The 26817-nt window shown below is 41.6% G+C and overlaps 1 protein-coding gene across 25 annotated transcripts in view; it reads right to left on the bottom strand.

The window, feature by feature from the left end:
* LOC149318339 (kinesin-like protein KIF1A) overlaps positions 1 to 26817 on the bottom strand; it is a 144246-nt gene that overhangs the window by 68486 nt on the left and 48943 nt on the right. For 10 of the 25 annotated variants that reach the window (XM_089509462.1, XM_089509466.1, XM_089509467.1 and 7 more), the window contains exons 5-17: positions 24060 to 24125; positions 21903 to 22081; positions 21604 to 21715; positions 19362 to 19439; positions 18854 to 18919; positions 18045 to 18062; positions 17232 to 17307; positions 16541 to 16619; positions 15769 to 15911; positions 14364 to 14390; positions 10017 to 10228; positions 9253 to 9332; positions 5295 to 5370 (exon numbers count right to left, since the gene is read on the bottom strand). In XM_089509462.1, the coding sequence (XP_089365588.1) occupies positions 5295 to 5370; positions 9253 to 9332; positions 10017 to 10228; positions 14364 to 14390; positions 15769 to 15911; positions 16541 to 16619; positions 17232 to 17307; positions 18045 to 18062; positions 18854 to 18919; positions 19362 to 19439; positions 21604 to 21715; positions 21903 to 22081; positions 24060 to 24125 (1212 nt within the window). The remainder of the gene's footprint in view (positions 1 to 5294; positions 5371 to 9252; positions 9333 to 10016; positions 10229 to 14363; positions 14391 to 15768; positions 15912 to 16540; positions 16620 to 17231; positions 17308 to 18044; positions 18063 to 18853; positions 18920 to 19361; positions 19440 to 21603; positions 21716 to 21902; positions 22082 to 24059; positions 24126 to 26817) is intronic. The other 15 variants (XM_089509471.1, XM_089509472.1, XM_089509489.1 and 12 more) reach the window with 3 other exon arrangements.

Raw genomic sequence — 26817 nt, 5'->3', positions numbered from 1 at the left:
TGTCCCTGCCCCCCCACAAAATCTTTTCCAAGATCTGGGGCTAGCCACAACTTCTCACAGATCTGTCCTCACTGAGGCAACATTGACTCAGTTGCTTCTGTGCATCACATTGATAGGTAGCTTTGAAAACATTTTAGAAACTCTGATTTGACACTTCCCATTACAAAATGTTTAAAGCATATGCTTACTTTTTAATTATTATTATTATTATTATTATTATTATTTATATCTTGCTTTTTCCTCAAAATTGGGACTCAAAGCGGGTTACAATCTAAAAGCACAGTACCATTAAAAATTTATAAAAGTGACAATTAAAATGGAATTAAATTATTACAATATTAAAACAGATCATTTGTTTAAAAATAGAATACAATTAAAAAAGATAAAAGCACCATAGTTCTGCTGAGGTTGTCAAAAATATTTATATCCTCACATTACATCAAAACCTGGAATGGAGCAAGGTAAGCTATTCACTCCATGCAGAATAAGGTTCCCCTGTCCCTTGTTTCTATCTTTTGAAAGAATATCAGACAGTGTGTAAGAAAAAGCTTTGGAGCTGTGGTAATTGGCTAAAAAGAAGTGAAATTAACCTGGGTATATATGTCGATCTATAGTACAAGCCTATGTGCATTTTCCTGGGACTCACTGAACAAAGTAGTTTTTCTCTCTCTAACTAACCATAAAGTTGTATTGCATAAATTCAATCTTATATGTAATTAAGCCCCACTGTGTTCAGTGTGGATTATTCCAACATGTACAGAACTGCAATCTATATTGTTCTCTTATCCCAGAATATTCTTGCCTGGGGGAAGGAAAAGTGTGGTTTTTAACCAACAAATAAGGGATGAGATATATGTCAACTGGTGTGGGTTTAACACACATGAAATAGTCTTATATAACCTAACTAATGTATTAGTTAGACTGACTAATTTATTATGGAATAAGCTGAAATGGAATAAAGTCTACTTCATTAGATCCATTTCATCAGTGTGTTGCAGTGGTTGATATGTTTTCAAGATACCAGGCCTTCCTGTCTGAGTCTTGAGGTTCAGTGTTATCAACAACAAAGAATAAAACTAACAATCCTTTGGGTTTAAAAATGCACAAGCTATGGATGTTTATGCAAGGGGAAGCAAATCAACAGTTCATATGCACAGCCTAATTATAAAAGAATCACACTAACCTACATTTGGGTTTAACATGTCAACTTTATTTTTAATTCAATAGCTAAATAGTACTACCGTCAATCTCATTGTTACGACATCAGTCGGAACACCATGCAAAGAGTACTGTAAAGGATATACTCATGCAAGAACTAGGAATCCACACAAAGCAGATAAGCACACTCAAGTGAAAACAAGTCTTAAATTGCTTCCAGAGCTGTAACACCAGAGACAATAGAATCTCCCATCTTCTCTTATTTGACACATTAAAGCTAGTAAGCAAATCTGCTATGAAGTACCTTCACAAGGATTCTGGGGCTGACATTATTAGGCAGCTGCCAAGATACTTGAACCCAGTCATGACTCACTGCTGAGGAGGAGCAATACTAGGCATCACTGCCTGTTTTTATTTCTCTATAGGCTAGTATAGGCTAGTATCCTCTCCTCCTATGCTCTTCTTGTCTGCATTATTCTGATATCTGTGACAGTGGCTACTCCTCTTGCATGATCACAACAAAATGCAAAGAGAGGTGCCAACAGCAGTCGCTGCTGCAGCAATTTCCCTTGACTGCAAAACTCTCAGGCTGCAGCAAAAATAATCAAGAATCTTGTGGAACCTTATGGCATATCCCCCGCCCCTCCAAAAGATGCTTCAGGACTCTTGTTTATATTTGCTTCTTGGCCAGGTTAAGAAGTATGCGGTGAGAGTGGCCCTGGGACTGCTTCTAGCCATAATTACTGCTTGCTTACTCTAGTGCATGGGATGGGCAATCCATTTGCTATTCACAAGAAAAAAAACGATCTACTCCTCCTTTTTGATGCTGGCAGTAAGGCAGGCAAGACAGCCATCCATCCAGCTACAAGGACAGGAACAGGCATCACCAACATTTACCTGGTGGATGGAAAGGAAGGGGAACCACAGAATGTGGTAGAAGCAACACTTACTGGTCCAAATTAGTGCATTTTGCCTTGCAGAAAGGCACTGGCTTAATAGGTAGAGCACATGCAAGATTCCAATTTAATGCAACTAGGGCTGGGAAAGACTTCTTCCTGAAACACTGCAAAGATGCTGTGAGGCACTGTAGATTGTGCTGAGCAATAGTGGACCAATGGTTTAAGGCAGATTCCTAAGCCCCAAACCTGGGCAACTGGAGCTGGCCTCGGAACCAAAGATTCTCGCTATTGCTAAGATTCATGGACAGTAACACTGACTTACGAAATTTAATACTACATTTGATCTTCGCCAAAAAGCTAATCGTTCTAAATCCATCATATTTAAGATTGCCCCCTTTGCAGTAGCAACCCAAAAAATCCACTGCAACTGTGGATTGCAAAGGGGATCAGTTCTTCTATAGCTGTCATTATTATTGTTTGGTTTCTTATCCAGTTAACTTCTTGTTTTGTTCTTGGAGTTTTAACTCTCTTTGTCATTCTGTGTCTAATGTAATTGTAACTTTGCTACATAATTTGCTGTACTAGATACACTGTTTGGTCAGAATGTTTTGTAATTGATGTTGTGCCATATACAAATAAAATTATCAACAGGAAATATTAATCCGTCAGAAGCAAGGCAGTGAGTTGACTAAAATCAGTTGAGTGACAGCCCTGCTTATATCTATGGATACTCATAAGAACAGGCATCTAGTAGCAACTACTGCAGCTGAGCTCTTTTATCCTGACCCTGAGCAAATAGCACCTGAGGGCTCTTCACTGAGAAGAGAGTGTGACGCAGAACTCTCTCCACTCTATAAACTAGTAGATTGAGGAACCACGTAACTCCCTTTACTTGGGACACTGGGCAGAATATCCAGTATGGTTGAATAAGCAAGTTCATTACATCAACCTTTTGCAATGCTATTGATTATGTAATTCAAAAAAGCAAGCTGAATATTACTGTATCTTCCCTCTTCCTGTGCTACTTATTGGAAAAGAGCCAGGAAACCAGTTCTTCTGGACAGAATTGACAGTTTTCTTAGGATAAGAGAGCACAAGTGTGTCCTATATAACAGGATAAGATGGAGATGTTTAACAGGTACCACACAGATCACTCCAACACAACCCTCCAGACCAACCTTCTTGGGGGAGTACACCCCTACACTTTCCAGGAAAACATCCTGGTGGTCAACTGGTGGTGGCTACATGGCAGAGGGGGGGAAAGAAACATAGCTCAAGCGTACAATGGCCATAATCGTAACTCTAATAAACATATGAATCTATTTAAATCAATAATATACATGGTCCCTACTAAGGATAACGGTTAATGCATGGATGGACCACCTATGGACAACAAGCCACATGTGGTCCCAACCCTTTTCCTGCTGTTCATCAAGTCCCCAAAGTCTTCAAACAGCCCCCATATCTTTTTGAATGGTGTGTGTGAAATCACACAAAGTCAACCAAACTACTGCCAAGCTGTTCTCCCTCTCCCAACCCTCACCCTTAAAAAAAGAAACAAACAGACAAAAATAAAGTAAATCAAAACCAAGAGTAGGTAAAGTAAATCAAATGGGAAAAAATAAACCAAAAATGTCTGAAAATGCCATTTTGGCCCCCATTACTTGTCCAAGATAATATGTTGATTTCCCCCTCTATTTTGAATAATGTTGGGCTCAGGTCAGTTGCAAGCAGTTAAGTCATTAGGTTGTACCAAAACTTGACCCTGAGAAAGTACTGAGACTATACTCAGAACTTGCTAGTTAGCATGCTCACTAGCCATGCAGATTGTGGAAGTACAAAAAGGAACTTTTCCAAGCTCTAACTGACACAAATAGCCCCAATGGCAGATCTATCTTGTTTGGTGGAAGAGCTGATACCAAACAGACCTCTTCATATGCTCTTATACTATATTAAATTAAAGCGCACATACCACATATCTATACATTTTAAGACTCAGGAGTTTTAGTTTACAGTACTACTGACTGAAGAATGACTACAGTCTGGCAGGTTTTGCTCTTCAGCAACTCAAATGGACTCTTTGGGGAACAGATACATTAATGAAAGAAAAGTCTACCATTGGCTACCATTCACGATGGCTTCCAGTTTCCAAGGCAGTATGTGGAATGCTGATGAGCAATGAGAGCAAAGGGCTACTGCAGCAGTGCTCAAATGGTGAGGTGGGACCCCTGTGTGTGTGTGTGTGTGCGTGCGAGCGCAAGAGTTGCTCAAGATATGAGACTTGGAGCCCTGATCCTTTCTCCTTCCCTTCCCAACCTTATGAATGTGTAAAATTTACACATGCATTAAGTTAAATAAAACTTAAATAAAACTGCTCTAATTTGTATGATTTTTTCTTATAGAATGTTAAAATATGAATGTATAAATGGAAAATATGCACATTAAATAAACAAAATATGTTTATTCATACACTACACTGAGTGGGGAGGGCAACGCCCTCACGTACATGTAAACTGGGAGTCCCAAGGGTAAAAAGTTTGAGTATCACTAGGCTATAGCTAGATGAGATATGAAGAGTAATAATATAATAGAAGAAAAATATTTTCATTTCAAGATTATGTAATGTATGATTGAAAAAAAGCAAGGGAGTTTTGGTATGTAGTAGTTTTACTTTTTTGTAATTGTAATTGGATACCATGGAATAAGATGTAAATAGAAAATATGGAAGACACAAGACGTAATTGTATTATGAATATACAGATGTAATGCGAGTTGATTTTAATTAATAAATTTTTTTTAAAAATATAGCTAGATGCATTTGGTGGAATAATGTGGGAAATGATGGACTAGAAACACCACTGGTCTGAGCCAACAGAATTCTTTTAAGGAAATCTTTTGCATCCTACATAAAAAAAAAAAGGCAAAAGAAAAGAAAAAGACTCCATCAAAACTGCAGTAAAGTAAAAGATTGTTGGGCCTTCTAACAATAATTTGATATTCTTCTACTGCAGAGTGAGTCAAAGAACATCAAGAACTAATTATGGCAGCAACAAAACCAGCAATAAAATATCAGTACAATTTCAAACCTACAAAGCAGTGGGAAGGACATTCATATGCTCAAATCCTAACAAAAAAATTTATGTACCAACAAAGTTGAAGATGAAAGAATGTTTAAATTGATACACACTGCAGATAATCTATTTCAAGATGTCCTTGAACACTATGAAGAATGCCTACCTTCTTGGGAGAGAACACTCCTAGCGTACCACCATCTTCTCTCATAGCCACTCCCATTTCTGCCAGCAAAGCTTCTCTGGAAAATATAAAAAGAAAGGAATTAGACTTTTGAAAATTTTGCTGAGGCCTGGGCATTGTGATAACAGAGGCAAGGGTTCTTAGAAAGAGAAAGAGTATCCTATGCTAATAGTACCAATTATCATTAAAATGCAGGTATATTGGAGGCGAAACCAAGAAATGGATGCTGGGGAAATGTATGGATGGATGCTGAGAAAGAACAGATGGAAATGAGTTGAACAGTGGTGAAGATTGTTTTTTGTGGGTTTTTCGGGCTATGTGGCCATGTTCTAGCAGAATTTCTCTCTGACGTTTTGCCAGCATCTGTCGCTGGTGAAACGTCAGAAAGAAACTCTGCTAGAACATGGCCACATAGCCCGAAAAACCCACAAAAAAACTATGGATGCTAGCCATGAAAGCCTTCGACTTTACAGTGTTGAAGATTAATCCTGACAGAAGCAGCAAGGCCATGGTGGCTGGTGGCTCACATGTCAATAGGGCAGTGAATTCATTCCAGCTTTTGGCTCGCAGATGCTGAATATATTAACCAAGTTCAGTTCCTCGCAGGGCTCTTTTAAAGCCTACATTGGGGTTGTTCCCACTTAAGATTTGAAACGATTTAAAATACAACGTTTTTAATAAAATCGATTCAAAATAACACTGTTCTTATCCTGCTATCCGAATCGCTTTGTTCATCGTTCCCATCTGGTTATTTAAATCGAAGTTTTTACCTGCAAGCGTTCCTACTTGGCATGAAATCGGTGTTTAAATAAAGCGATTCTTCTCCTCCATACCTTATTTGGAGCTGTCAATCAATAGTACGTCAGAATGACGTAACGTTAATCCGGAATATTTGGAAGCGATTTATCTTTTGGCATCGTTTCCATTTCATTGACTGTTTGTGAATTTAGCGAATTTATGAAAGTGAATTTAGGAAACCCAAGCTCTTTCCAGAGGAACTATGGGATAGGTTTTGCATGACAGCATCCCCTCTTCATGTCTCCCAAAAGACAGCCAGGGAGAATCCCTTCAGAGAGCCCAGAGATCAATGAAGGAGGCTGCTGGAAAAGCAGGGAGGGAGCACTCTTCCCAAAGATTCTCTTTCCAGGGTTGGAGGAGAAGGCAGATTCCATTTGAGAAAGAGAGATGGAAAGGCTCTATTTCCCCCCCCCCCCCATTGATCAGAGCCCTTCCTTGCCTGGGCGAGATCAGATGCCTCCTCGCGAGGAGCCTTCCCTTCCCTGCCTGGGCGAGATCAGATGCCTCCTCACGAGGAGCCTTCCCTTCCCTGCCTGGGCGAGATCATATGCCTCCTCGTGAGGAGCCTTCCCTTCCCTGCCTGGGCGAGATCAGAGCCCAAGCGGGCAGGGAATGCCTCTTCGAGAGGAGCCTTCCCTTCCTGCCTCTCCTCCCTTAGAAATGGGCTCTCCCCACACAGAGGGGAGGTTGCAAAAATAAAAAGAAAGACCACAGCGGACAAAGGGGTGAGGGAAGCAAAAATGGCACAGAGATCAATGGGAGCACAGAGATCAATGGGAGAGGCTTCTGGCAAAGCGAAGCTCTTTCCAGAGGAACTATGGGATAGGTTTTGGAGGGCAGCATCCTGTCTCCCAAGACAGCCAGGGAGAATCCCTTCAGAGAGCACAGAGATCAATGGGAGAGGCTTCTGGCAAAGTGAAGCTCTTTCCAGAGGAACTATGGGAGAATCCCTTCAGAGAGCCCAGAGATCAATGAAGGAGGCTGCTGGAAAAGCAGGGAGGGAGCACTCTTCCCAAAGATTCTCTTTCCAGGGTTGGAGGAGAAGGCAGATTCCATTTGAGAAAGGGAGAGAGAAAGGCTCTATCCCCCCCCCCCCATTGATTAGAGCCCTTCCCTGCCTGGGCGAGATCAGATGTCTCCTCGCGAGGAGCCATCCCTTCCCTGCCTCTCCTCCGTTAGAAATGGGCTCTCCCCACACAGAGGGGAGGTTGCAATCCACCAGGGGAAGCCTTGAGCAGCCGGGACTTCAGGTGTTTAAAGCGCTGAAGAGATTAAGCGCCTGTAAACCATTAAAATAAAAAATAAAAATAATCCTTATCTCTTATTGAAAGACCACAGCGGACAAAGGGGTGAGGGAAGCAAAAATGGCGACAGCCAGACGGATGGGGACAGAAAGGGCAACTCCCCCAAGGACAGCCCCATCGCACTCCGCTCCTCCCATTCATCTAACGCAATTTCAAAGGCTGTCGTTCCTATTTAAACGCTCCGGTTCCTAAATCGAATCAATGGAAAAACGTAGGTCGGACCCTAGTGTTTTTTTAACACGCGTTAAATGAGGAAAACTCGATTCAAAATTTTATTCCGCTCTACAATTCGATTTGTAGTGGGGACGATTGCGGGTTGCTCTAGAACCGTTCTAGGTTTAAATCGGATCCTAATAGGAACGCCACTCCTTGGATTCGATTCAGAACGCGGGGTTTCACCTAGTGAGAACAACCCCATTGCCCACTCAATCCAGCTGCCAGGATGGAGATCAGCATGGCTGAGATTGCGGAAAATCAAACTGGTTGATCCCTCCCGAGAAAGGATTGGTCCTGTCTGCTTCAACTGCCCCTTTGTCTTCAAAGTGGTTGTGTCCATGTGATGGAGGCCTCAACAGTGCCCCCCCCCCCCCCGATCAGCATCAGATGGAGGAAAAGTCCCGAAGATCTGGGAGGACCCAGAGAGAGAAATCAGCATCCTATGAATCCTCGTCAACTCCTTCCTTCTTTTCTTCCTTCCTTCCTAATGGACCACATCAAGGTCGTCTAGTCTGGAGAGGCACCCAGGGTCCCTTCTCCCTTTCCCTTATTGATCTTCCCTGGTGTTGCAGTGGGTAAATGCCAGTACTGCTCAAACCCAGCCAGGGGCTCAGGGTCCACTCAGTCTTGAATCCTTATGTAGGGTGCTGAAATGAGTGCCCACCTTGTTGGGGGAAATTAGCTTACACATTGTAAACTGCTTGGGGAGTGCTTAAGTGCACTGATAAGCAGTATAGAAATGTACTTGCTATTGCTACATTAAAACCTGGAGGGATTCACCACCTCACTTATTTGGGAGGCATCAGCTGCCACAGCTTCAAAGAACAAAAGTGACAGTGCAAACATCTACCAAAGTAAGAGGTGAACCCTCTTTCTATGGCTTCACTCTGAATATAAACACCTAAAAATTTCCTAATGCAAAAGCATGGAAGTTTTTTTGTTTTTGTTTTAAGGGATTTGTGGCCTCACGAAGGAGTGAGACATCCTGGATCTCATAGAAAATACTAATGGAATTTAGATTTCCTGGATTTTAAAATGCTTTGTCTCCCAATATCAGCATGGCCAGGAGGAGGGGTGGCCTGCCTGGATAGACATTCCTCCATACTCAGACAACCACTACCACCATCTTTACAAAATGCAGGCTTGTGACTAACCGTTGTTTTTTTTTTGGGGGGGGGGGTTGTTTTGTTTGTTTGTCCTGTATTATTTTTAACACCTTTGCCAGACAAAGAGGCAAGTGGAGCTTCAAAAGCCTATGACATATATTTTGCATTTTGGTAAGCCCAACAAAGGTATCACCATCTTGTGGGTTTTGAATGTTATTTTACATGATGGCTTTAACAGGTAATATTTATAATCCATCATCACTGCATGCAGTGATTCCTTGTCCTGTTACTAGGAAAGTCCAGTAGAACACATGGACACCCTCTATATGTTGCTGAACCACCTGATGGCTGCTTCATGCAGCTTAAGGCACAGAGGACATGTCATATGTACAGCAGCCCTAAGGGCTATCATTCTCTTCCAAAAGAATAAAGATGTTATGGTAAAGTAAAATGTTGTACCAGATGTACACCTCTTATTGTCAACATAATAATCCAGACTCATAGCCTGGCCTTTACCTCTCCATTCGAATTGCTTCTGTTCTACGCAGCTTTTCCTCCCATGTTTCATTCAGCTCAGCAATGATCTTTTCAGTTTCCTGCGGAGTACAAATTAAGAATTAGCATCTCCTGGCCTTCACTGGACTGCACTAGAAACATTTTGCCTGCAGTACATTTTGCAGAACTCACTAGCCTTCCTCTAGGGCAGGAGTAAGGGACTTAGAGTCTCCAAGATGTTGCTGAACTACAACTTCCATCTTCCTGGATAACTGATCAAGCTAGCAATAGCTGATGTGAGTTACAGGATAACATCTGGAGGGGCACAGGTTTTCCAGCCCTGTTCTGGGAGTTAACAAACAGAACAACCTCACTGTCTCTTTTAGTTCTTGCATAATGCACATACTTGCATACTGTGCATAAGCTTGTCCTCTAGAGGATGTGATCCACTCAGATAAGTCAGGATTCTCCTGAAACCCATCAGTGAACCATCAGTGACTGCACTGTCATCCATTTTGCTATCCTACTGTCATTTGCTAGCAGCCACCAAACCTGATGCAACAGTGATAGCTCTCTATGATGAAGAAGAGGGTGTGCTAAAGGATGCATTAATTATGCTCTCAATAGGTGTCATGAGAGTCTTTCTCACAGACTTCTCACAAACAATATTCCATGCATTTAAAGGCAATGTATTGGAGACTACTAATACTTCTTTACACTATGGTCTCTTTCTATCATGTTTCTTCCCACTGTAGAAATAATAACATGCATGACCCTGACCTTACCTTCAGCCTCTCAATGGCCTCTTCACTACCTGGAGCAAACATGATGCGCTCATGGAGACTGGAAACAGAAGCAGCTCGGCTGGACAAGGCGGAGAGTGAGGAAGATGGGCTCATTCCTACCAAGGCATTGGTCACTGTGGAGAGATTGTCATGGCGTTGACTCATATCTGCCACTCTACGGTTATCATTATTGTTCTCAAAGTCGGAAATGTCTATGGGGGCCAGGAAGGGAGAAAGAAGAGGGAAAGACACGAGACAAGAAGAAGGAAGGAGAAGATAGAGAAAAGAATTGCAGTTTGGAAATAGCAACATGATGCAATGAGGAGAAAGGTAGAAATTGAATGAAGAGATATACAGACAATAAAGTAGCTAGAGATGCTAGGGCAGGATCTTCACATCACCTGGAGCATTCATACTACGCCCTGGGCTGCTTCTCTTAAGTAATGAAGCATCAGACATGTTCTTTCTTGTACCATGGGGAAAAGTGAGAACATATGGGAGATTTTAACCTTCACATTCCCAATAACATGCTAGGCAGGTGACAGAGAAACTGATGTCCATTGAGGCCATAAAGAAGGCAAAGAGAAGACCTATAGAGCTTAGTATCATTCACTCTCAAAGTTGGTTTTTCAGAAGCTGAAAATGTTTTTAAATGTTAGAAGTCATCATGGGAATTCTATTGAAAATCTTAAAATAAATAAGATTCTGGGGTCTAAGGCAGAGCTCCACTTTTTCAGCTATAACTCCCAGACCCCCCACTATCACCACCTGTCATGGCCACTGTCCATGCTGGCTGGGAAAACATGGAAGTTGTAGTCCCAAAAGTTATTTTTCTAACGTCTGCATAGAAACCCCAAGGATAATGACAGGATGGTCTAAACAGGAAACAGGTTCCACAAGTTATGCTAAATCACATTATTTACCCCATCATTTGGAATGCGAAAGACTAGCTGACAATAAGTGTCCCAAAGATTCTAGACTTTTCATATTATGCATTTGTCAAATTAGTGCTACTAATAAATATGTTTAAAAACTAGATGGTGCAAAAACAGAGGGCACACAAATTGGAGAGCAGCCCAAACATGAAGAGTGTGCAATACAGAATAATTAGGTATCAGGAGAATTCACCCACAAGTTAACCAATTCACATTAGCATCAGCCATTTTTAATGTTAATGGACATTGCCTGTTAAGAACACATTAATTTAATGAAATTCACATACAAAGTCAAAATTGCTTCTAGCAGAGGTTTAATGGTTTAGAATTGTGTTAGCACAGGCATAATGAGCAAAATAGTTTGCATTTGGAAACTATTTAATTTCAACAGCTAGCAAAGGCCTGTTTGGAAATACTGTTTGAAAAAGTAGGTATACTGTCTTCCCAATATGCATCAAGATAGTGGCTGTTAGATGCTGGTAATTTGGCTAAAACCCACAGAAGAAAAGGAAAGGCAGTAAGATAATGTTTAGGAAATTCCTAAGGTGTTTCTTTTTGGGAGCTGCTTCCTCACAAAGTCTTTATTGTGCAATTGGTTTTCCTCATTCTTAAGTAGAGGGGTTCCAAAAGATTTTGTGTTCCACATGTAAACTTCTCATGTTTATCCATGATTCCTTCCTCTATTTTCCTTAGGCATGTAGGAGAGAAAGAGGGATAGTTGCACACCTGTCCAGAATTACCCTTTCACCAAGGAAGATCAAGTTAACATGTCTGCTGCTATAATTTGTTTAGTGCGATAAAAACCTGTGCACTGAAAATGCTGATTTCTAAGATGGTGGCAAAAGGTGTCAATATTCATTTTCTGAAACCCAAACTCAAAAATGACTTCTTCTTCTTCTTCTTCTTCTTTTTTTTTTTTTTTTTGTCATTTCCTTTCTTTCCCTGATTGTGCATTTTTTAAAAAGATATGAAAAGATGAAACACACATTCATTGTCCATCGCTGGCTGGTTTTTTTAAAAAAAGGTATGAAGAAACATACAATCATTGTCTTTCCCTGCATGTGCATTTTCTTTTAAAAAAAACTAAGTATGAAAAGATGAAACACATCTAAGAAACAAAAACTCCAGGAAAAGATCGTGAGAGCTTTACAAGACAGCAGTCCTCTATTCTAGCTGCTTTCCTACACGTTTTTTTAAACCCACAGGGCAAGGCATGAGGTCTGGATTCTTTTCTTTCCTCTGCAGCTAAATTATTCAATATCTATTTCAAGATTTGGCTTGAATCCAACAAAGCCCAAACAACCAGGCATGTCTCCCTCTCCTTCATCATTACAAAACCTTCCATTTCAGTACAGCTTTCTGACAGTCCCTTGAGGACCAGAGAAGCCAGTTCTCTATTTTATCTATCAGTCACTCTTACAAATCTTTTAGAGCATGGAGGGAGCAGGATCTTGAACACCGCAAGTTCTAAACAACAACATAAATATTGAATCACTGTTTCCTGCTGCTGTGTTTTGGAAAAACAGTAGAAAGCTAGCTCTGTCAGTAAAACTAAGCTGGTAAATTAAACAGACCATTAGAAATCCAGGGAAATATAAGCTGAACAGAGCCATTCATTAACCTGAGTCATGAAGAATCAGATGAGGTTTCATACTGATACATCTAAAGTATATTTAACAATATAACTAAGCTTGATTTGGCCTAACCTCAATAGATTGGGAGGGAACACAACTTGTGCAACTGAGAAGGGAAAGATAGGTTTGTTTTCTGCAGCTCCAGAGACTACAGGAAAAGAGATTCCACCTCAACATTAGGAAGAACTTCCTGATAGTAAGAGCTGTCCCACAGTGGAATACCTCAGAGAATGGTAGAATCTCCTCCTCTGGAAGTTTTTAAACAGAGGCTGGATGGCCATCTGTCAGGGATGTTATGCTTGTGTATTCCTGCATGGTAAGGAGCTGGAACTGATAGCCCTTGAGGTCTCTTTTAATTCTATGGTTCTAGATGCAGCTGGCATTTTGGCATATGTAGGGCGGGCAACACCTGAGAACCTGATCCATAAAAGAAGCCTTCCTAAACCTAGCACCCTCCAGGTGTGTTGGATTGCAGTTCTCAGAACCCATCAGCCAAGTACACTGAGTGTTGTAGTCCAACATATTTGGAGGGTTTAGAGAAGGCTTCATTCCAGCATAGCATCCCAGTTCTGAAAAATCCAGTGTAGCTGCTCGTATTTTAAATGGGTGCATTTATCAGAGCGTAGGCTGAATTGCTCACAAACAAGGCACAGGCTACAGGGCCCCTCTAGCATGCTAGCAAAAGCCAGGTCCATATTGTCAAGTCCAATCAGCAGATGGGCTACTCCAGCAGCACTCCTAACTGGTACAACTATATGGCCAACAGGAAAGCAAAAACGAATAATCAGTAATACCAGTGCCACATATGGCCCGAAGCAAATGTTTTAATGCTTCTGAACAGGCTGTTTACTACCTCCCACCCACCCATCCAGAAGAACATATTAATTACACCTAGCCCCAGCAGAAGCAGCAACAACAGCAGCACCAAGGAGCAGGAAACACAGTTACAGCATAGAGAAATGAAATCTCAATAGGGAAACCTGCAAAGACTATTTTAGAGATGGGAATATGACAAAATTTAAAGAATAATCAAGTAAAAAAAGACAAAGCCCAAGCTAAAGTGAAAAATGGAGGCCTCTGCTAAAAGGCCAAAAGGACTGAAATAGATCTGAACTGTGACATTCATTTAAATCTATGGATTAATTTGTCAATCAAAGGCCAGGAGGAAAACTCACTTTACAAGGTGGTGTGGACAATGTGTGACCCTCAAGATGTTATCTGACTCCCATAATCCCACATCATCAGTTATGCTGATGAGACTTGCAGCCCAACAAATTCTAGCCAACTATGACTTTCCCTATTCACCACCTTAAAGCACCTTCTGATAGGGTTGGTGGAACATTTTTATCCATGCACCAAGAAGAAGGATAGGCCTTGTAGCTTCACACTCAGGCCTGTTCATGGGGGGGAAATTACCATTTTTTTATTTTATTTTATTTTATTTTTTATTTTTTTTTGGAATAAGGCAAGATTTAACAAACCAAATTGTTCATTACTACCCTGGAAAGCACTGAGATGACAGCCAGATCATATTTAAAACAATGGTTAGGTCACCTCTAGTTTTCCTGTTTTTGTTTCCCTCTTTGCATTTTTTGTGGAGACAAGCTCAAGATCTGGCCTGGGTAACTATGGAGGCAAAAGTATGTCCCACAGTCTTGCTGAACTGTGTGCATGGGCTACTGAGTCCATTTCTCGTGCTGTACATATGTTCCTTTGCTATGACTGAGTCTGCCAGAAGCAGGGAAGCACACAGAATACCAGAAATGGGGAATACACACATTTAGGTCCTCCTGGAACAGGATTAGCTAAGAGAGACAGGAGAAGGGGTGGGGTGGGGGGAGACAAAGAAACAAAAGTAGGTTCATCTTATAGAATTAAAGAAACAGCACCTGAGGGCTTTTCCACATTTTTAGAATCTCTTTTTTATTCTCAATGCTTTAATAAACCCCATTTTTGCCTACTGCAGAATTGATCTCACTGGATAGGTTTTACTGGGACAAGAGAAATGGAAGAAGGCAGAAACCCTTCTGTCACTTTATTTTAAACAGGGAGAAGTGTGCTCTATATTACAAAGGCTTATAACACAACCTCTGAGCACATCGAGAGGCAAAAGAACCCAAAAGAGGGTTTTATTTATTATTATTATTATAAGAAAATGATTGAGGGAAGGGAAAACAAGCAGCCGTGTAAGCTTACTGTATTCTGTTGAAGACACATTCATGATCCAATAAGGAATCATGCAACTCAGACAGTCACCCTTCCTACAGCATTCACTTTCACAATGGTCATCCTAGATGGGTTTAGATCACATGAACTGGGGTACATATCTTTCTAGCAACAAAATAATGTGGATCAAATGCTGTGGGCAAACACAAACATAAATCCCACAAAGAAGGCAACACCTGAGGAGGAAGAAGAAATTTCAATCCCCTGTAATGAATGAGCAAGAACAGCTCTTTTATTGTGCAGTTAAATAACTGACTGGAAAGGCCCTGAGATGCATATCCTTCAAATCAAACTATTTGTGCCTCATTTACAGCAGAGAAAATTCACACAGGGATACATGTGGTGAGACATTTCTCTAAGTCAGATATCAAGAGCATTATAATAGTCTTGCAATCCCACTATTGGGTCTACAAACAACTGTTACCGTGGAAATGTTGACAGCACTGCCAAGGACTGGGCATGCAAAGAGGGATGATGTATCTGGGGAATCAGCAGACACTAACAAGGAGAGAAAGGGTGGAGGAGAGTGTGCCTGGAAAACAAGTTCCTTATGGTCATTTTCCTCTCTACTGCAGCACTTGCAGCCAGTGTTTCTATCAATATGATGAGCTCTTTATGAGCAGCATAATCTCCACACCTATCCTGGGCAAATATCATCATGTGACTGCAAACTTTTTACTTAAACATTTATGGAACCGTGGCATTAACACCCAGTGGTAGCTAGGGTAAACTTCACAGCATGTGAACTGACTTAAAATGGGTTCCTTGTGGTAGTTGAGCTGACCATTCATACCTGTTCTTTGTCTTGTAGAAGTGGACTAGAACTGCAGGGGGACTATCAAGCAGAAAAAGAGATCAAGGAGAAGGTGGCTCTCTTTCTATTCAAGTGAACTCAGAAGGACAAGACTATGCAAAGGCCACCCCCAATTGAATTCATTTCATAGGAAGTCAACATACTGTCAATGATGTCTCCCAAGCCCTGAGCATACAGCAGGTCTCTCAGACGAGCCACTTCATCCTTCAGCTCTCTGATCAGTTTGTTGTTAGGATCCTCATTAATGACAGCATTGCACCTGATCTGCTTAGCACGGTCAGCATACCTGTAGAAACAAGATGCAGTCTGGGTGAAGAAAGGCCTATAGTAAATGCCATATGGTGTGCATACAACACACAGAAGAGATGAACTCTTTTGGATATTGTTTCTGATGTTTCTACAACACACTATTTCTACAACAGCGTCATAAGTTATTGACAAGGCATATTGACAAGGTGTCATCCACAACAACTACACTGTTATTACAGTGAATTGGAGAGACATCATTCCTACAATAAACACAAAAGTCCTGTGAAAGCTTTACCTTTCTAATATATCTTCCCCTGCCCCCAATATATATGGGCACATTAATGTACTTTTCTAAACAGCAGTCATTCAGCCCTCCTGTGACTGCGAAATTATTATGGATTACAGAAATTATCAGATTGGTAATTGGTTAATATAATCTCAGTGCTTGGTGCGCAAAATATGTGAAATAGTTGTCACATGAATATTCAGTAAAACCCACATTTCCAAATATGGATTATGCAAGTGTTCCTAAATAGTAGCGAGAAGAGCTCTAGTTTACGCAGTATCCAAGCATTTATTTCCTCTCAGTATATAATAATAAAAAAGCAAAACTGTACAAGGAAGGCTTACTCCTTCCCCCACGTAGTGTGAGAAACAGCTGCCTACCTTAAGGTGCTGAGGGTCTCATCATAGTTGATATCTGCAGGGCTAAGAGCAGCAACCATAGCAGTCCTAGAGTTACCACCTGTGCAGGAGATACAGAGTCACTGTAAAGACAAACTTAGAGATCACGCTTCACAAGACTGACTCTCAATGAAAGCATGTGATTTGTGCATGTGGTGTGATCCACAGATTGAGCAGAATGGTGGATTATGCACCTCCATCTATGGCCTGGAACACTTTTGTGCCACCACTTCCAATGGCTACATTTCACTGGTTGGGCATAGCCTATGCTGCTGGCCTCTTGAGCTCTCCAGGATATGTCAGAGCCAATACCTTAATCTGAGGAAAGACCCTAGAGGGCTTTGTGGGGCTTTTTAAAAATGATTTTTCAGCCTCCCCCTAGCCCTCAGCAGTTGCTGTGGGGACTTGTCATGATAAACACCTGTGCTTCAATATTTACTACTACACCACAGCCCAGCACTCACCCCAACACTGAATGACTTGCAATAAGGTAGGCTGTTTGCATGAAGTATGAGTGCCTTGAACATTTTGTGGTAATTTTGCTGTTTATAGGAGTGTTACCTAACCTTCTGGCAGAAGAACTAGCATCATATTGGGTACTATAAATGGCAACAAATCAGGTCAGCCTGGAAGACTGATGAAATTTAGGGTAGAAATCGTGAGAAATAAGTACCTAGATTTTCTCGAAGGAGCCAGGTAAGTACAGAATCCCGATATGGAATAAAATCTGTCTTTTTCTTCTTTTTATTCTATGGGAACGAAAGAAGGCAAGAGTGAAAACAGACACCCCTGATATATGCAGCAAATGGTTATGTATAGTCAAGCAGGATAACACATAAAGCTAAGCCCCACTTGTCTGTTATACTCAACATGGAAAAAAAAACACCAACCACACCTCTGTCTCCATTTTCAGAAACTGTTTGGTATCGGCCTCTGATTTCTTTATGATCACAGAAACCTTGCTGGGCAGCGGGCGTTCTCATTGATTGCTTGACATCATGCCATGTAGGTTTAAGAATATTGCATAAAATGTCATAGTGATCTAGCCATTTCACACTACATTGGTAGAACAATCTCAAGAACATAGATCACCACTACTAAGGGATAGACACATATGTACTCAAATACACGCTATTTAGTGAAATACCCAAATACCCACTATTGAATTTCTCCACAAGATAATGCTGCTCTATCCTATCCTGTCCTGCATACAAAATGGAAATACAGTATCTTTCCTGTGTTTTATCACATAATATTTTCTAATGTTACTACTAAAAAGATTGCTGTTGAACAGTATGTTTTGAATTTCAGGGAATGGTGGTAGGGTGTAAACCATTTGTTCCCATCATTGGACCATTCCAGGCTTTTAACAATCTATCTAGCAAATAAATGATGAACAATATATTATAGGGGAAATGGATGGCTGCAAACAAAATGCAAGATATTTATTCAACTCAACCATCATATCCCAAGCACAAATATTTACCTTATTTGGTCCTGAATCCTAAAAGGAAATCACAGATATTGATTACAATATTATAATAATGCATGGTCAAAATAAACTTTAAGAAAACAACAAGTGGAAATGAAATTTTTAAAAATGAAACAATGTTGCAACCCACATATCATTCCCAATCCCTAGTGTTTTTGGAGATAAAAGGGCTGGACATGACTGAATGCAGAGATCTGGCACTCAACCACAGAACACTAATTATCAGTGGCACCCACCACACTAAATTGGTGTGATGGTCAAACAGGATAGCCCCCCCATCATGTTCCTTGCATAAAGGAAAAATACAAATTAGACAAATAGATGATAGACAGACAGATCAAGGTTGCTGTCAGAAAATGGCACACAAGTATCCTTATTGTAAGACCTGTTTATTTTTCACTTGCACAAAAGTGCTCCACACACTTAAAGAGGACCAGAACTATGCTACCACCTCAGTCTTAGGGCACTGAATGAGCTTGCAGATTCTGTGCCCCACCACCACCCCTGAAGCCAGGACCTGTGAAAAGTGGAGGCCTATAAAAGATGAATTGCATGCACATAAGTTTCTTCCACCAGCTAAAATACAGGGCAAGCATACCACACTACACATTTTTATTTATAGCTCCTCTGTGATTTGAAGCTTGGAGTGAAAGCAAATACTTCTCCGAAATCTTTTCCAGAGGCCAAATGGCTGAACAGTCACCCTAGCAAAGCCCTTCAGAGGCTGTATTGGGAGAGAAAAACTCTGCACAGCATTTCTAGGCAAATGCTCTCACATCCACGCATATCAACAGACATCTTACCATTTCAGCTAGAGCAGAAATCACCTTCCCCAAGGTGGTTAGTGATTTATTGATGTTCGCTCCTTCCTGTGAGAAAAAAACAAAACAGTTTCAATTTGAAGCAACCAATTATCAGCACAGAATTTGCACAAAGACATGCTCTTAGGAGTGTTCACATTTCACTAAAAACAAATAGCAGTATGCAAAACTACGTCTTGAGAACACAACTTCTGTTTTAACCTCTGCTTACAAATGCATCACAGTGTTAAACATCTTTTCCTATTCTTTCTCAATTCAGAATGAATGAGAGATGCCAATAGGGGAGGGCATTAACACATATAGACAGGAGAAGAACACTGGTATAGGACTAGAGGTCATTTCAGATGTTCCTCCTTATCCTTCAATTGACTGACATAAAGAGCTCTCCAAGAGATAATCTTAAACTGGTATCAAGGTTCCAATTGTCCAATATGGCATACATCAAAGATTCATGTCCTGCTGTCTAGCTTAATCTGGACTTTTCTCTTACCTTAAGTCGTGTGCCTTTTGCTCCTGTGGAGTCAGCTCGTTCACTCCCTGCAAGATCGACCAAGCTGATTTTGCTGACCTGAAAATAGAAAACAAATTACCAATCATATCTTCCATCACATCTGTTTAAAGCCATGTAGACATCGGGAGATACATAATCTACCCAATACAATCTTTCCACTGGTCAGTAACTACTTCACACAATAAAGAAGATATCTTTGGTGTACTCCTAAGGTGTGGTCTGAAGACTCCGGATGTATCCACCTTCCTGATGCTAAGGAATTCTGGATTTGATCAGTGCTTGGATAGGAGGCTTTCTGATAACCCAGGTACACAACCTTTAGTTCCATGGAACAAAGCTTGGGGTAAATAAAATATCATATGATTGTGATTAATAAATGAATAAATAGATTTATTTATTTTTATACAAATATTTTTAAATAGCTGGAGATAAATTAGTTAATTGCAATGATGCACATATACAGCAATACGCAACAGTTTGGCAACAGATGTTTTGTTTATGTGAAAGTGTTTTATTTATCCCAGTTCTTGCCTGGAATGTAACTGGATAATCAGGTTAGAGACTTTCAACATATAAGCCAGAACAAAATCCTTCCTGTGTTCAGCCCATCATTTAAAGAATATACAGTACACGCACAATGACAGATTAGACTGAGCAGTAGTTTTTTGATTTCCCTGTTTTCCCCACCCCCCAAAAAATCTTTATTTGTCAAATTTGCTAATTTCTTTTCTCTCGGGAAAGAAATTCAAGAAATTGAAAAATAATACAATTAAGAAAGTGTAATATTTAGGCTGCTTATACAAATGGACCAATTCCTGTGACCAGTCCAAAGGAGTCTGTATCCACAGTATCCAGATGTACTTAAGAAGGACATGACTGAAATCTGCTAATCATGATGACTAAGATCTTGAAAATGTTACTTTTTTGGACTTCAACTTCCAGAAGCTCCTCACCAACATGTAATATTTCTAAGATCAGTGATGGTTCTATGGCATCGCCTTGTTCAGAAGCCATGTACCATTAACCCCACAGGGGCTAGCCTGAAGATAGAGGCTCCTCCCTCCATAACTGTCATCTTTCGGCCTGTGAAGGAGAGAATAGGCTGGCCCGGCGTCATCAGGGGCTAGCCTGAAGATAGAGGCTCCTCCCTCCATAACTGTCATCTTTTGGCCTGTGAGGGAGAGAACAAGCTGGCCCAGCGTCATAAGGGGCTAGGCTGAAGATAGAGCGCCCTCCCTCCATAACTGTCATCTTTCGGCCGGTGAGGGAGAGAACAGGCTGGCTCAGTGTCATCAGGGGCTAGCTTTAAGATAGAGCGCCCTCCCTCCATAACTGTCATCTTTTGGCCAGTGATGGAGAGAATAGGCTGGCCCAGCTCCATCAGGGCTAGCCTGAAGAAGAAGAGCCCTCCCTCCAGCCCATCTGCCTTGGCCCAGGCCTCAGAGGGAGAGAAGAATGCGGGACCTAATCGCCTCCCCCCCTCACCATTCCCTTCTCCCTTCTCCGAGCGGTTTACAACAGAGGGGATAATAGACAGTTCGAGGGCAGGGAACTGTCTATTATCCCCTCTGTTGTAAACCGCTCGGATTCCCAGTGATTGGGCGGTATATAAATAAAACCTATTATTATTATTATTATTATTATTATTACAAGTTGCTGGATGGAACAGCAGGAGAGGGCTATTATCACCAAGCCCTTCTTGTAGGCTTGTAGGCTTAGTTGGTCTCTGTAGAAAACAGAGCACCGGACTAGGGTGACCCAAAGGTTTAGTGGGACTATACGGTCCTGCTACAGTCTATCAGGGCTCTACTTATGTTTTTCAGTGGATAATTCCTAGTATTGTCTGTTACAGCACACGTTTTGAGAGCTGTAGGCTGTACAAAGTTCTTCCTCTCTATATTTAATCCTTCTATCCCCAACTATCCTCAGTGCATGCCAAAGCCACATAAAAATAATATGTGGGTCTGTACAGAAGATTAAGGAACACGCAGGTTTATCATCAAAGCAATCTTTGTAGACATCTCTTATCCTCATTTCCTGAAAAATGATGCTGTTTGTCCCACATTGTATTGAGTCAGAATATTCAGCTGTCTGTCTGAGGTCAGAGGCTTAGTCATACTTGGGCAGTTATAAGAAGTGATATGGTATGAAGCTGTAACCCTCTCCCTCCACACTGGTGCTCCTGACGGTATTAGCATCTTATATCATATCTCCTACCCACCTTCTCAGTGGTGATATCAGTCTCGGCATCATGCCGCTTCTGGGTGAAAATGATATTAAAGACAGCATGTGAGCGGCTACTGGTTTCATTCATATTGGTGGCAGCCACTGTCCTGTTGTGAAAAAACAGCAGCAAAGTGTAAATTTCTACTTTCATTTCTGGTAAAAAAAAATATCCAGTAATAAGACTATTTATTACAAAGAGAAACTGGGGGATTTGATGAGGTAAAAGATTTGAACAACATTCATTTCAAGACTCCACATAACTATGGGATCAACCACCTTGCAATTCTCTTTTACCTGGCTTTGTTCCCAGAGTCCATTAGATCCTGAATGTCATTATACGATGTGACAGCTAGTTTCGAGAGATCTTCCACATAAGGCCCAAGGAGTGGATGCTCTCTCACCCTTAAATTTCCTTTATTCTTTGGGTTGAGGAGGTCACGCACACGTTCACAATATATTTCCATGTAGCTCACCTGCAGGAAACAATGTGCAGACTCTGAGACTCACATCTTTTAAAAACGCATTTGGATGATGATAATGATATTTCTTAAAGAAAAAATTAAAATGCCTTTGGGCTGCATTTGGGTGCTAACTGAAATGTACATACTGCAGGTAATCCCTCTGGAACAAAACCAAGAACAAAGGGAAATCTCATGAAAATTCAGTGAATGTGTTTATAAAATATGAATTCATTTACTTCCTGTCATTTTCCTAGTCATAGGCTTTTATTTATAATAAATAAGACAGGATACTATAATTTACCATACTAAGTTTGGGAAAAAGATAGTTGAGAAGATCCACCCCAAATTAAAGGAATTTAATTAAATTAAACATTTTAAGACACACTCCTCTGCTTACATATCTGGAAATAAGGCCTACTAAGCACATTGTATTTTTCAAGTTAAGACATCTAAAGTGTTTCTGTCCACTCAGTATATTTTCTTTCAATTATATTTTACAGGTCTATAACAATCCAGTATTCATAGGCGCATTACAGACCACACGTTTGGGGCGGCCTGCAACCAGCCCTTTCCCCGCCGGATTGGGGCCTCAGCTGCCACAACAGCAGCCTCTGAGGCCCCGATCTGCCGCTTTCCAGGCTGCGGAGAAGCAGCAAAAGGCCGCTTCCCCACAGTCTGGAAAGGGGTGTCCTTGGGGCTTCAAACCCCAAGGACACCCAGAGACAGCAGGGAGGAGGAGAAACGGGCCGCTTGGCCCCTTTCTGTTGTGCGTCGCTGGCGCAGCCTCACGCAGCCCCAGTATGTCACTTCCGCGCCGCCCCGTTTGGAGGCGGCGCGGTCGTGATGTAGCAATGGCGGCGCCCATGTGTATAGGGTGCTGCCATTTTGTACGGACCCATTCCGTACTAGGGTTAGGGGCGTCAGGAAGTGACGTCCCTTCCTAACCCTAGTACGTCCTGGGGACGTACTATAGGCGCGTCTGTAATGTGCCATAATCATCATACATCTTTGGTAAAACATGAAAACAGCTAAGCAAAACAAAACATGTCTAGTAGATGGCACTAATGAAAACAATCTTCAAAAGTGATCTGTAAACAGTAAGCACATGCTATTTCTCAGCTTGCAAATAGATAATGGGATCTCTAAGTATCACTGTCAAAGGCATCTGCAGCTAATTAAACCTACTTCTAAACGGTAAGAAAATATAGCAATGTTCAAAAGCAAATCTGAGACATGCCTTCCTGAAGAATTTAGTAGAACGCCATTCCGTAGGAACATTTTCGGCTAATGAATTTTCCAGTGATTGTTTTCACAGTAATAGTAATATGTTGGTTGTTGTCATTGACATTATTAACTTTGGAGATTATCATACAGAGAAAAAGGACGGGAGAGAAGTGGGATGCTCCCATCCTTATTGTGGGAAGATTATCACACAATGTCCTATGATGTCACACTCATCCCGTCCTCCTCCCATCAATGAAGTGAAATGGTCCTGTCACTTTTAATTAATGGTAGTTTCCTGTTGATGAAAAGTGACAGGACAATTCCACTTCATTGTCAGGAGAAGGACGGTATGAGTGTGACATCACGGGATGTCATGTGATCATCTTTGTGCAATCGTGCATCCCGCTTCTCTCCAGTCCTTTTTCTCCATGTAATAATCTTCTGTGTTTTCCCTTTCCCCAAGACTGGGTCTTGAAGTGGTTTACAAAATTAAAATGGTTACAATATAATTAAATAATATTGAATAATTAATAATTTAAAACATATAGGAGACCAACATTAAAACAGAGTTAAACTACTACTATTAAAATGATTTAAAGCATAAAATTAAAAAAGATAAAAGGCAGTTTAAAATACTACAATTTAAAACAATAAAAGCCCTTTCTTTTAAAAGCTGGATAGTACTTCCATACATGTTCAGTGATCTTATCATAAATTCTTTCTTGCCCCTAGGAAACCATAAACTATGCCAAGAATCACTTTGTACCTCCACTGAGTAAGACATGTTGTCATTCGTTGTGTCATTGATTCGGGAGAAGAGATCTTCACACAGCTGCATAACATGAGAAAGAAAGTGACTGAGTTACATAAATCAGAGACAATGGTACTATTTACTTAGTACTTCTCCCCCCAAAATTCAGCAGACATAAAGATTTTTAAGTGCCATCACTAGGGAATCAATTGAAGTTCAAATAGAGTAGCTCATCACATATGTTTCTATCCTAAAGATAACACTGGTAGCAGCTCCAAATAAATTTTCAAGTAACTCTCTTTCAATGGTAGAAATTACAGGCAGAAAAGCCCTGCTGTTCAACCAGTGGGTTTCACTTTCCCCATTTACCTCCTCTTGGTGCTCCCTTCTCCTCCCTCTGTGGCTGGACTGGAGTGTCATTGATTGGAGCCCCTTCATCACAGAGCACCCCCCCCCACACACACACACACACAAAGTCTTCCAGTAAAGGCAAGAACAAACTGGGCCTCCGAGGCCCTTGCCCTTTCTTCCTTCCCACATGGTTTCGTGGCATTCCTGATGAGGTGAACTAGCAGTTCCTTTCCCTCGGTCCCTCTGTCTTGGCTCCCTTTCAGTTCCAATCAACCAGTCCCACTTCCAAGACTGGTTCAGCTCACCATTACTTATTGCCTCCCAGTGATTTCATTCATGGGTAATGGCAACCATAGCTAAGGCACTGGCTATCTGCTGGAGCAAGAGTTAGATGTGGCTGCCTAGCTTCCAGCTTACCACTGGTCACCCAGAACTAATGCCAGACTGCAGAAGGAACTAGCCTAGAACAGCAGCCTTCAGAAATGGGCATGCTGCTCTGATGATAATTCCTAAATAACAATTGTTTTTTCATTGGACAATCTTTTTCTAAGGCGGGTTACAGACAGGCAAAAAGGGGTGTGCTCATGACGTCATGAAGGTATAGCCTTTAGACAGCCCTTACCTGAATGCCGCCATGAACACGCCGCCTGCACGCCCCAAGCGGGAAGAAGCGGCATTAAAAAGGTGCCGCTTTTTCCCGCTTCTTTTCTATATACTGCGCAACTGCGCATCTCCGTCTGTAAGCTAATGCACCTGTACGCCACAATTGTCACACCGCAAATTTAAGTTGCCCATTTAAAGGCTCCGAGTCAGCTACGTCGCATAATGAGTCGGGGTCCTGGAACATGCGCAGTTTGCACCGAGGTTCTAATTAGAGCGTCTGATGCCATGCAGATGTGGAAGCTGCAGCACAGCTGCACTCTATTTTAATGCTCGTAACCCTAACCCTAGAGTAACATGTACACATGCGCTGCTAGAATTGTGGAAAGTTTGGAATTTAAAGTGAACCCCTACACACATTCCAGCGCCATTTTCACCTAACAATAAAAAAACGCTGAAACTATAAATATTTACAAATGTACAAGGGAGGTGATGGGGGATGGCAGGGGGACAGCGGTGGCAGCGGCGACAGCTGTGGCTGTACATTGCAGATTCAGCAAGAGCGCGGGGACCAAAGGAGAGGAGGCATCCATGATGCTGGTGACACTGGCAACGTGCAAGCGGACAAGGATGCCAACACCAGCTGATCACCAGCTGGCAGGAGGCCACCTTTGTTCTTGGGTAGGACGGGGGAAAAAGTTTAAAGGGGCCTGGGCGCTTTAAATGTGCACATACGCTTTCTGCCGCCCGTGCTGACCGCCGCAGTTGCACAGCTGCGCATCCGCCAGCCAGCAAAAGAAAAAAAAAGCCGCGTTTTTGGCTGCCCGTGCGGAAGCTGCCTCTCTCTTTGCAGCGTCCTGCGAGGCGGCGGTATGGAAGCTGCGGGTAAGAAACGGCCCCAGGTGAGGCGTCTTCACTAATCCCCGTGTGGAAGCCCCATCCACCTTAGCCACGCCCCCGGGGCGGGCTGTCTGGAGGCTCTGTATTCAGGGGAAGACACCTTCAAGACGTCTTCCCCTGCCCGTCTGTAACCCGCCTAAGTGCTTGAACACTTAGAACACAACAATTATGGTGGTGTTGCAGTGTCCTCCAGAAGGGGGACATTGAACCCATTCTTCTCCATGCAACAACAGACTGCATTCCTTTAGGTTTCAAGACTGTGAGTGACAACAGCTGACAAAAGGAAGGAGACTTCTTCTTTAGCACTGCTATTCTGGTCGACCTTTGTTCTGCTCTCTGCACTCACTGCTGCTCCATCTGGATTAGCAGTGGCAGGAGTGGGAATTTCTGCTTCTCAGCATGCTGGCCATGGCTGACCGGTGCTGTCATTCAGAATCCTGGGATCTTGCAGACACAACATGAAAGAAAGCTAGGGGCTTCCTCCCTGTGGTCTCCTCAAATGAAACAGCACATAAGAATAACACGTGCTGACAAAATCCTTTTCAATGTCACATAGAGACTGAGATGCAGTGCCTCAGTTTACCCAAAGCTGTGTATAATCCAAATATTTCACACCAGCATCTTCTTCAACACTGAATAGTAGCCCAGGCTACATGTCTCAGACTGTGAATTGCAACTGCTCACACTTACACACTGAGCCAGGCTTTCTCACTGCTCCACTGGCTAGATGCAATAACTTATTTACTTATTATTCTTTTTAATACGGAGGCAATTGTTGTAAGATTCCAATTGTTAACTAGCAGAGTGATGTGCTGCCCATATATAATTTATTTATTCTTATGTATTTTATTAATTTATATCCTGCCCAATAAAGGATTCAAAGTGGTTAACAACATATTTTAAAACAATACAAATTAAAAAC

The sequence above is a fragment of the Sceloporus occidentalis genome, unplaced genomic scaffold (assembly GCF_023333645.1).
Source record: "Sceloporus occidentalis isolate IW3139 unplaced genomic scaffold, rSceOcc1.0.p SCAF_2, whole genome shotgun sequence".
Lineage (NCBI taxonomy): Eukaryota > Metazoa > Chordata > Lepidosauria > Squamata > Phrynosomatidae > Sceloporus > Sceloporus occidentalis.
Note: the sequence above shows the minus strand (reverse complement) of the source record. Positions and strands in the feature narration are given on the sequence as shown.